General features: G+C 44.4%; 1 protein-coding gene across 1 annotated transcript; it reads right to left on the bottom strand.

Moving 5' to 3' along the window:
• Nucleotides 1-445: 445 nt before the first annotated feature.
• On the bottom strand, nt 446-3,502 carry LOC117030864 (serum amyloid A protein). Its single transcript, XM_033121107.1, has 3 exons — nt 3,412-3,502; nt 1,097-1,235; nt 446-716 (listed from the first exon to the last, which is right to left on the bottom strand). Exons 1-3 carry the CDS (start codon nt 3,500-3,502, stop codon nt 554-556), a joined length of 393 nt encoding a protein of 130 aa, XP_032976998.1. The 3' UTR covers nt 446-553.
• Nucleotides 3,503-11,617: the final 8,115 nt, after the last annotated feature.

Below are 11,617 nucleotides of genomic sequence, written 5' to 3'. Positions count from 1 at the left end.
AACTGTCATTATCATAATCATCTTACTATTAACTAGTGTTAGAAGAGCTTAAAAAACAGCCAGCAGGAGGACTGATATATAAACCACTAACTCTGACAAGGATGAATACAGATTTTCAAGAAGCCATGAACAAAATGCTATGGAGGCATTTACTGTTAAAGTTAAGTTTACGGCTGACAGATATGGTGCATTGAGACCTGGGCACAGAAAGCCCTGGTAATCGCAGCAGTATAACCAGATGGTCCTAGAGGGAAGCAGGTCTGACTTGGAGAAGGGTTGGTGCAGGGTGTTTGTCCTCTATGATGCTGAGATTGTCTTTCGTACACCCAAACGCACAGGCACAGGTGAGGCTTTCACGTGCATGTCCATCCATCACCCCTGTGCACCATATGGGACATCCTTATACCAAAGAATAACATACAGTTTTCAATATGTAATCTCTTAAGCATTTATTAGATACCTACTATGTGCCCTCCAAAAGCATCTAGGGATACAGAACTCAATGATTCTGGGCGCACAGCCCTGTCTCCTGGGGGCAGAGTGAGGAGGGAGCTCAGTACTCGTCGGGCAGGCCGGCAGGTCTGAAGTGATTGGGGTCTTTGCCACTCCGGCCCCATTCCTTGGCTCGCTGATTGGCCCTCGAGTCCTCCTCTCCGCGGCCACTGTCTTCAGGCCAAAAAAGGTCTGTGACTCTCTGAGAAGCCTCTCTGGCATCCCTGGAATGGAGAGAGGCAGGGAGGCAATGAATCAGCCCACCATCTAACTCTCTCCTTTCCAAGGGATGGCTCTGAGAAGAACCAGGAAAGAGGGGCTAAACACTGACCCTGCCCGGACACAGCCCACTCTGCCCCGGCTGACACCCCCTCATGCTGGGTGGACAGCACACAGCACACAGGGTGGGAACCACCCATCCCACTAGCCTTGCTCTGGTTCTCCAGCCTGTCAGACCCCACACTGGGCACAGAGGGGCAGCGTGAACAAGAGGAGGAGGGGCCACCGTCTCCAGAGGAATCTTCTCCAGTGTAGGCCCCTCCTGGCTCTCCAAGGCAGCGAAGCTCTGCTCACCCATCCCTGCAGCCCCAGGAGCCCCTGTTACCTGATCAATTTAGCAGCCACGACGCTCCCATGTCCCTTTTGTGCAACCTCATATTTCCCGCGGGCGTGGAAGTATTTGTCTGGACCTATGTAATTGGCTTTTTTCATCTCAGAGGGGTCTCTCCACATGGCTTTAGCCCCTGAAAGGGAATGAAAATGTGAGATGAAGGTAATCACATCTTGTGAAATAGAGGAATAAAAATGTTTCTTCTATTAATTTTATGATTTCAGCCTTTGACTAAGACCTTGGAGATTATACTGGTTTGAGAAAAACATTCCTGCACTTTTCACTCCTGGGTTAACATTATGAGAATCAGACTTGGTACAAGTTTCATTGTTTGACCTCATTCAAAGTTCTGTTGCTAGTTTGTCTTTGGCTGTGTGATGTGTGGAAGGAAGAGGTGGGATGGTCTTTAGGGGATGTTTGGTTCTACATGAACCTCCACCTGGAAAGATGGAGGGAACCCCCGAGTGAGGCATGAGGACAAAGGTGATCCTGAGGGAGGTGCAGACACAGGGCTTCCCACCTAGTCAGTGGGAGACATTCATCCCATCCCTGTGGGCAAAGTGAGGGCAACTCGTCCTGAGTAGATCCTGATGTCTGGGCACATTCGGTGTGTGGGCAACTGTCAGAGTTCAATCAGCAGGTGATAAAGGAGAGGTCCCTAGAGAGCTTTAAGGAAACGGGGTAATCGATGCAGCACAAGGATAACTGACCACCAGCTCTCAAGTTCAGTGCACCTACGTAAAATGGGGGTGCATTGCCTCAGTTATGTAGAAGAACTGAGAAAATACTGTATAATGTAGAGAACATTGTAAGTGCTCAATATACTATCACTTCACTGCTTTAGCTTTTAGGAAGAGGTGTTGTTAAAGGAAGAAAAAGAATGAAGTTAGATGAGGAGCAGGGAGTCATGCACAGAAGGAATTTGATCAAGATAGAATTAAATGGCAAAAAAAAATTTTTAATAACTCATTAGGAAAAGAGAAAAATCTAATAGCGTTATAATCATGGTTTATATAATTACCCCGTGAGATAACTGATCTTCATTTTATATGTCATTTTTGGCATTGGGAAAAATAGTTTTGTTGAGAGTTATGACATTCTTACTATACCTATTCACTCTGATTTAAATAGGTCCTTATAGTCCAGACTTGCAAAATAAGCATTTCCAAAATGCCTGACATATTTGATCACCTAAGGACAACAAACTGGAGCTGGTTCCCAACCTTTGCATCCACAAAAATCGACTGGATGCTTGGTAAAGTCCAGATTTTAGTCTCAGCCCCGAAAATTGTGAGCCAGTGGACCCAGTTATCTGCATTTCACAAAGCACCCCAGACTTCAGAGAGTCTCATGCAAGTGGTTCTAGAACAACCCTTTGAGAAACACTGACCTAAGCGATGAAACGATATTTTTAGCTGGGTCTATGAGAATTTAGATAGGATTAACAGCACACTCTTAAAACCATTACTCAGAAACTATGCTATCGTTTCCTGGCCAGGTCTCAACCCCAGGAAAACGATGATTTTTCAGGTAATTCATTGTGCCTTTTATTGTAGGCAGAGGAGCTCTACAGAGTTTCCTTCCAAAGGCACCACCTCCTCACTATTGGCCATTTGCTCAGATAAAGAACACAATACATGTTCACAAATCCCTCCCTCTTCTATGTGCGCGCTTGTCTGGGAGGCAGCGTAGCACCATGGTTAATAGCAAGGTCTGGGGATCTCAATGACCAGGATTAAATCCTGCTATGCTTGAGGACTATGTAGGTGTCTTGATTTCTTTGTGCCTCCGCTTCTCTCTTAAGAGATAGCGGTACCTACAACACAGGACTAAAGGATTAAAACATGAAGATGAAAGCAAGTTTATTTGTACATGTAAAACACTTAGAACAGTGCCTAGCACATATTAAAAGCTCAGTTAATCTTGGTTGTAATTACTAGGTGGATGGGGAGTGTGAACACTCTTCACACCTTTGATGCACCCACTTCATGGCTACCTGAGAGAAATGAGCTGTCCCTGAAGTCCCACGAGGGGGCAGTAGAACCAGACTTGTATATAGGGAACATGCACTTCTGAACTCCAGATCTCTTCCTCACTCCTGCTGAAAGTTGGGGCTCAAACCTTCTGTGACCTAGGGCCTGGGGAGCTCAACAAGAGAGTACAAAACTGTCCAGAAAAGCATGGGGAAGACCTACCTTGAAAACAGTGCTCTCTTTCTACCCACTTGTAATTCTTCCTCGTCGGAATGTGACCTCTGCTCAAGTGAAATCTGGGTGCAGCCTCCCCCCATCCCATCCTTTCGTCCTTACCTTCAATAAATCCGCAGACGAACGTTGTCTGATTTTTGCTGCTGGTGCCCAGGAAGAGGGAGCAGAAAACAATGACCGTGAAAACCTTCATCCTGCAGCAGAAAGTCAGAGAGACACAACCACGGATGACACATTCTTCTCTTTTTTGATAATGTTGACCTATCCTTGCATTTCAAAAAGGAATCCAACTCAATTTTATATTTCTATGTCCATATCTTTATCTATCCATCTGTGCAGACTGTATTTCAGAAAATCTACTTCTACATTTTTGTCTGATTAAAATCCCAGTGATTTCCTGTACGGGAAAGTGCAATGGGCTTTTGTATGAACCGTTTTTCATTTCAATCATCCCCTATCAGCCTTGAAACCAACTGTATAGGCCTTTTCCAAACGGCATTTTAGGATTTTTTTTTACTGTTATACCTCTCTGTAGTAAGAGATGACGTAAATAATCCGTATGAACTTGTAGGATGCCGGCTGTACCCATCACTACCTCACACAGAAGAAGCACACGACAAAATCTTTGCCCCCAAAAGTATTCACCTCTGGTAAATTTGAATCCTCAGAACAGTGGATTCTAAAAAGATGCAGAGAGCTGGGATGCAGTACAAGACAGCTAGTGGGGAGAAAGAATCTCCAAAGAGGAAACCTGTTGGAAAGTTCTAGCACCTCCCCTTGGCTGTTCGTTCCTCCTGAGACTCCTGGTGAAGCTGAGCTGCCTGTGCCTTCCGCCTGGGAGATATGCCTGGTGCTATATATACTGACGCTTTGCTAGTGGAACAAATGAGCAGAGAGGGTTGAAGCAAAACACTGAGATGTGCGAAATTCCTCTTGGTCAGAACACAGCTTCCAGAACATGATGGTTATTTTTCACACACATCCAATTTCCCAGATTGTGCAACCTGGCATCTCACAGGGATGCAGCAAGTTGGGATTGTCTGGCTGTTTTCAGTCTCACACCTTGTGGGAAAGGTTTCTTTTCTTTTCTTTTTCACAATAATGCACTGACATGTGCTGTGAAGGGTAGTCAATATTAGAAAAGAGATTTGATTGAAGAATGTGAGAATATAGGGTAAGTGGTACAGTGGACTGTGCTCCATTGCGAGGGACAGCTCAGGATGAAGCTGGGACCCCATTGTACAGGAGGAGGAAAGAAGGACAGACAACGCAGGAAAATGAAACTCCCAGCACCCACGGGGGGTGGACTCAGCACTGGGAATGGGAGTCCTCCAGACTCCAGTGTGTTCACGATCAGTTGCTGTTGAAGGTCATAACGGCTGGTGATATTTGGAGGGCACCATAACCCAGGAATGTTGAACTGTGGTGTAGAAACTTGCTACAATGTCGAGCAGAAATGGCACACCATAAAGACGAGCAAGAAATGGCCCACTGGCTGTTAAATTGTCAGAATAGAAGAATCATGGAGGATGCAGAGAAAGTTGGGATGTAGCATAGTAACACTGGGAGGGTGCAATGTTGGAGAACAGCTGTTTCAACCAGAAAAGCATGACTGGGCTTTCCTATGGGTAAACTCTGTAAGATTATCTTGGGAAGAAATTTCATGCAAGCGCTATCCTTGGGGTGGAGCCCATGGACTCCACTGTGCCCCATGTCTGCCCCTTCATTCATAAGAGAAATTTAAAGTCCTTTGGATTTCTCTAGAGAAGAAAGAGTGATGGGTATGTATGTGGCAGAGATGACAATGGATAGATCTGGACCTTCTGACACTGGACTAGATTAGACTCTGACTAAAGCCAGAGGACAGCAGTAGGGCAAGTCAAACTCAGCCCAGGGAACACCAGGCCAGAATTTGCCTGGAGTCCTTGCCAGGAGAAAAGAAATGTGAACAGTGCATGGGACATATAGGGAAGTACCTCCAAGAAAATCACGGAGGCTTGAGAGCTGAGACATGGGAGGATAGTAAATAACAGCCAGGATGGAGGTGGGACTTGAGGAGAACAAGGACTTCCCTTATTACTGGACTAGAGGAATTCTGAGACATTAGGAAGAGGAGTAGTGACCCAGCATAAAGCAAATCAGGCCACGATCACACTAGTGTTCGGGAAACTTTGTGTCGGATTCGAGCCTGCCAAAATCAGGAGTGACGCCTCTCTCTGGGTCTGGGTCACCTTTCAGTTCTTGGAGGTGTAATGAGATGAAAGTTGGAGGGCAGATAACTGTCAAGGACTTCCCTGTGCCTTTGGTTCTTATCCAAAGCAATGCTGAGCAACATTCGGATATTCCCCATACAACTTCCATTCCTGGGGAAGAGGGGATTCCCTATGGTCCAGGTAGTCCAGGTACCTGAGCTGGCTTGGCTCACTTGGTCTTAGGAGTCAACATGGTGGGGAAAGGAGGCAACTGTCAACTCTGTACAGCCATCGGTCATGGGTGTGCTTGGGGGACTGCATCATAGAGGACGGCATGTGATGGCCACACGCCGTTCTCCTCCTCTCCTCAGGGCAGGAATCGTGGGCCGGTGATCACACCCCATTATAATTCTGAGTCGCTTTGGGGCCATTCAATGCTGGAAATTCACTCCCCACTTTCTCACGTCATTAAGTCATTCTCTTCTTTGACAGAATCATTATAGAGAAAGCAAGCACAGTTTCTGGACACCAAGAGGGACTAACTCCTCACAGGGATTTTGATAATCATAGCAACAACTCCTCATTTCACATGCTACTTTCTGTCTCGGTGATTTGAATTACATTTCCCTAACGGGTGGGGATGTTGAGCATCTTTTCATATGCATATTTGTCGTTTGACAAATAAGGGGTTGTAGGGCAGGGCCTGAGAGCTTCCCTTGGAAGCCTTTCCAACTCCGATTTAAATGGGGTTTCTGTTTATTAATGTTCTCATTCCCACATGTTATTTGTATGTGAAGTAACCATGTTAGTTGAGGAGATTTTCTGAGAAATATAATTTCTGAAAATATGGTCTATGGACCTCAATACTCAAACATTCTTGAGATGCTTATTGAAAAGCCTGTATTATTGAAGATCATAAATTTAACATTTAAAAACATTTTGCTGGATGAAGGATTTTGGACAACGCATAACATTCTCTAAAATGTAATGAAATTCCTATCTTGCACTATTTTTTTATGCCTAACTTTAAGTTACAACCATTCAAGTAATGAAAATAACTGAAGTGAACTCTTAAGCGTTGGTGAGAATCTTTATCCTTGACACACACACTCCAAGAAATGCGGGTCTCTGTGGACGCTCAGACAACTTCAAGCCCAGCTCTAAGAATGATGGAGCTGGATGTGTGTTTGTGCGTCGGTGTGCTTAGCGTGTGCTGGTTCCTCACATCTCTGTCCAGCGTTGGTGTGTACATCCTGAATTCCCCATAATATCCAGGACAACATTTCCCACATAGGGTGGGTGGTCCTTGGTTCAATGACCTGGAATTTTCCAATCATAAGACTCATGAAAGATAAAAGGCAAAATACAAGACAAGGAGAAGGCTGGCTTGTCTGTGGGAGGAGGGAGAGAAAAAGAAAGAGTAAGACGTGAATGAGCCTGTCATGCCACAGGCCCAGCCATGCTGCGGTGGGGACTGCTCCTTTCCAACCAGTTCTGTCTAAATCCTTCCATTTGACATTTGAAAATTCTGTCTAACGTGCTCAGAAGGCATTTCTGGGGCCTCCCAGACATTCTCTTGTGTGCAACTCATTAACAGGCATCTGATTTCATCCTCACACAGCCCTCTGAGGGATCTCCATTTTTAAAAATGAAAAAAAACAGAACGTCAAAAAGAGTCAGCAACTTGCCTGACGTGACTGGACTTGTTAGTGGTGGAATGGGGCTTGAAACTAGATCTGCTCCAAGCCAATCCATACCACCACCCAGTCCTATGTATTCATTCCCACACCAGGTGGGAACCCTGGAAAGACTTGAACCGGAGGTGGGAGGTGAATAGCAAGAATGGAAAACAAGGTCTTAAACAGAGGCTGATGGAACATGAGTCCGAGTGAAGGAAGAGCTTAATAAAAGGTTACCATTTTTTACCTAGTAGATGAGCAAACACCAAAAGTATCATAAAATCTTCTGTTGACAGGCTGAGAGGACATGGGTACATTCCTGATGAAGTCTAAATAGGCAATATCTTGAAAACTACAAATTCATTTATCCTTTGGCTCAGGAATTTTGCTTCCGGGAATTTACTGAACAGAGATAATTTCATGGAAAGAAAAGACCACATGCACAAGGTTATTGAAAACACTGAACTCCAATATCCATTAAATACAGGGCTGATTAAATAAACTAAAGTATGTTCATATAATGGGAAAATATAATACCACAGAAAAAAAATGAAAAGGTTTTGATACAAAAAGATCTCTTCCAAAACAAGGTGTGGCATAGTGTATTCATACTAGCTTTTAAGGAAAGAGGTGGGGGAATAGAAATAAGAAAAAAATTTCTTTAATCTGTACATTCATATTTGTTGTAGATGCATTTAGAAACACTGGAAGTATATGCAATAAATTAATAATTATGGTTATAATGATGGCCATTTTATACATATAACCAACACATTTTGCAGCGACACTGTTTCCCACCCGTACACTTTTATCAGTCTGAGTCTGAGATAGCTTGACTTTAAATAGTCCCTTTTAGGTACTAGAAGAAACAACTTACCATGAGTCACTGCCCTAAAATACACTTTCCACCTACAGGCCCCATGCTTGGGTTTCAACGGTGACGGTGGTATTCTTTAGGGTTAATCACGGCTCCCTTTGTGAGGTTTAAGTGGTTCTCCTTTACAAAGTTCATGAGGGACTCTTTCCCCTGCACTATTGCAATAGTACACTACTGGTTAAAATCTGCCCTTACCACTTTGTGTCTGGCTTTGTTTGTTTGTTTGTTTTTTGACAGGGGGAGGTGTCCAGGATCAGCCTTTTCTCCCTCCCTCAGGCTTTTCAATAAAGTCCTGTACCCCTTCCCCCCAAAAAAACCAAATAATAAAAAAAAAATTTACCAAAAAAAAAAAAAAAAAAAAACACACTGGGCTGTTTCCCAGCCCCACTGCTCCTCTGAGGACTCTGTGCTATTTATTGTTCCATGCGTGGTTGGCACCATTCATCTCATATTACTAAACCACTGACATTTATCTGTGCTCATTTAGGTAGATTATCAAATCTTATTTGTTCAGAACTCCTTTTATTCACTCAGGTATTTAACTCGCACTGACTTACTAAATGTGATTTATTAATGAGATTCTTTGTAGAAGGAGTGGAGGAACCCTTGCATTTTCTGCAGCTTGCGCTTGCATTATCACTGGAAACCATGCAGCCATGGATGTGTGTTGGGCGAGGAGGGCAGTGGGTGGGTTTGGTGCTGGGCTGAGCTGGAGGGAGCTGAGCAGCACACGCGTGACCCTCAGTAGGATCAGGAGAGGCTAAGGCAGTACATATGAACGGAGAAGTGGCCCCACAAATATGTTTTTTTGAAGTAAAGGCCTAACGAGGGCAGTTTGGGGCAATTACTGCTCTCACACACTCTCCTTTACCCTGTCCCTCCAACACCTCCCTGCCAGCTATCCAAGGGTTGGGATGTTTAAGGTTAAAAATCCAAAAAGACCCAATAGGAATTTTCCACTTGCTTGTAAGCGTAGAGAGACGCCTACACCAAGACAGGGCACACATTTGTGCGTGAGTTTAAGAGCTTGGCGACAAAGACAGGCCCCACCGTGAAAGGAGATTCGGTGATCCAAATATTCTGGCAGCCCCAAAGACCTGATGGGAGAGGCTGGAAGTGGATGGCCCTCGAGGGGCAGTAGGTCCAGTATGTTGTACATTACGGGTACTTGGTGAACCAGGGGAAGAGGGCTTCACAATAAATGGTTATCTGACGTAATAACCGACACCCTTTGGGGCTGATGGGTTTTCCGGTTCCCAGGGACTGTGACTGTACTGGGGAAACGAGGGAGGGAAGCCCCTCTTCCTCCTTCTTCGCCCACACTGCCTCTTGAGAAGTACTGGCTACCACAGGGATTCTAACTTCAGCCCTGCTTTTCTTACCAATGGCCCTTGTTATTTGTATATAAATACTTAACAATTTACATTTTAATTCTTTACCACATGGCCAGAGTTGGTTATGAATTTATACATTTTATGGTGAAAAAAATATTTGACTAGCAATGCTGAGAAGCCAGTATTACAAAAAAAAATTTGCAAGTGGCTTGAGGCAAGACAGGGTTCACACTGCGGTGTTATCATGAGCTGTCTCACTTTCCTCACCTGGCTCGTCAGTAGTCTATTCTCTAACCGGGATTCTTCTCCACTATGACTTTCGCCGAGCAACCTGGGGTAAGAAGACTAATAATGCCAAGGCTTTTACTGTTGAAAGGAACAATTAAACTATTCATTATTTCCTCATTGTACATAAGAATTCTAAATTGTCCCCAATTATTTACGCTTTATCCTTATCGAAAATCTCATCCTCGTCAGAAAAATCTTTGTCACATAGTTTCTGTGCCATGTTTTTCTTGCGTGTGGCATTAAGAGGTCTAATACATATCCCTAAGCCAAAGCAGCTGCCTTCTCCAGAAAAAGCTCTCCTAGAAAACAGACAGGGAAATATTAATTTTGCATTTCCCCCGCTTTCACTTGCCATAGTACTTTATCCTCCTCAAATTCACCTGATTCTCAAATGCCGATGAGCGAGCATCTTACACAGCAGAAACTGAAAAAAGCCCCTTGGAGGAAAGCACACACCGACAATTAGTCATTCATGCCACTTTCCACGTCTCTCACAACATACAGCTCTGGACACACTAGGACTAAATGGGTACCGTGGCTCCTAATCACAACGAGCAAAATCACCACAGACCTGGGACCCTAAAAGTAACTCCATGCACGCTGGACTTCCAGAAGTTCTCTGGGCCTGTCCAAAATGGCCCCACAATGTCTCTGGGGAGACTTTTGTGTGTGGCTTAGCATGGAGTATGGGCAGGATTTTCACCCACTCACCTCACCTTTTTGGTCGTTGACCAAGTGTCCTAGGGCAGTGAAGAAAAACAAAACCAAACACCACTGCACTGGGCAGAAGCTCTTTACTCTCCCTAGAAGCATTTTACATCAGTGCTCTTTGTACTTAGTCTCATTTGCTTGGGGGTAGGGGAGAAGGTGCTTTTATTTTCCTAGCTGCTTTATCCTATGAGTTAAATCACAACAACTAAATACCTGAGCCCAACTAACCAAATTATCCAGCTCGCTGACCCTCAAACTGCTGGCTGTCACTGATGAGTGAGTCAGTCATGAAATCATTTTAAGGGGCATGACCAGCACTAAGACACAAAATATCCTTTCTGAATATACACAGAATAGAAAAAAGAAATCAGAGTGCATAATAAGTTTGTTTTAGAAACTACTTATGTCTATATGGTTTGCGCGCACTGAGTTGTGACAGAAAATGCACCTCACAGCCCAGGCACAGTGTAATCAACAGAGAAGACCCCACCTGGAAAGGAAGCATTTTCTTTCTGACATTCACTAGCAGCGTGACCATTGGGGCAAGATCTTTTCTCTTTCGCCTTCTCCATTTCCTTATTATAGAAGGAGGAGACAAACTACTGTCTAAGGTCTCTCCCAGTTAGAGTTCTCTGAGGTTTGGATAAAAGGAATAGAGAGTGGGGTGTGAAAACCAGTAGGATGAGAAGGGCGGTTCCCCTGCTACTTGACAGAAAGGACCCATCTATTCTCCCTTCCATCAGCCTTGAAGGAGTCGAGCCCTGTGACCCCACAACCATGTGGCCTTCCCTACCCCTTCTCCAGAGCCTCCGAGAAGGCCTCTGGCCTGGCCTGATGCCTCCCGCCAGCAGTGACAAGTACAACCCGGACCTCTCCCTCTCCACCCTCTGTCCTCAAAGGGCTAGTACAGCACATGCATCTGTGCCAGCCCCATTCTAGTCAGCTTTGTCTAAGCAGTAAATTTTGCTGAATCCAGGCAAGGCATTAGGGTAAATAAGTATTCTTCCTGACTTTGGTGGTTTCCTCACTGTAAAATGAGGAGATTGAAAGAAACAAGTTCTAAGTTCTCCTCTAGTTCTAAAATTCTACTGTAAAAATTGCCAGACTATTATTTACCTTGAGCTTCCTTCTTTACCTTCCTCTGATGCTGTTCTATGAGAACAAATCTGTTTTGGAAGAAAACGTGATCGTGATTATCCATCACTATGACCACTATCTCTGTCTTTA

Source organism: Rhinolophus ferrumequinum, chromosome 11 (assembly GCF_004115265.2).
Source record: "Rhinolophus ferrumequinum isolate MPI-CBG mRhiFer1 chromosome 11, mRhiFer1_v1.p, whole genome shotgun sequence".
Taxonomy (NCBI): Eukaryota; Metazoa; Chordata; class Mammalia; order Chiroptera; family Rhinolophidae; genus Rhinolophus; species Rhinolophus ferrumequinum.
The sequence above is the reverse complement of the archived record's forward strand: the minus strand, read 5'-3'. Positions and strand labels throughout refer to the sequence as shown.

What these genes read in the sequence shown, in the direction of transcription:
- LOC117030864 (XM_033121107.1), bottom strand. Translation starts at nt 3,502, where the DNA reads ATGAAGGTTTTCACGGTCATTGTTTTCTGCTCCCTCTTCCTGGGCACC. An exon ending in CGTCTGCGGATTTATTGAAG is followed by an intron (nt 1,236 to 3,411) that starts GTAAGGACGAAA and finishes ATTCCCTTTCAG; the next exon opens with GGGCTAAAGCCATGTGGAGA. An exon ending in GTGGCTGCTAAATTGATCAG is followed by an intron (nt 717 to 1,096) that starts GTAACAGGGGCT and finishes TCTCCATTCCAG; the next exon opens with GGATGCCAGAGAGGCTTCTC.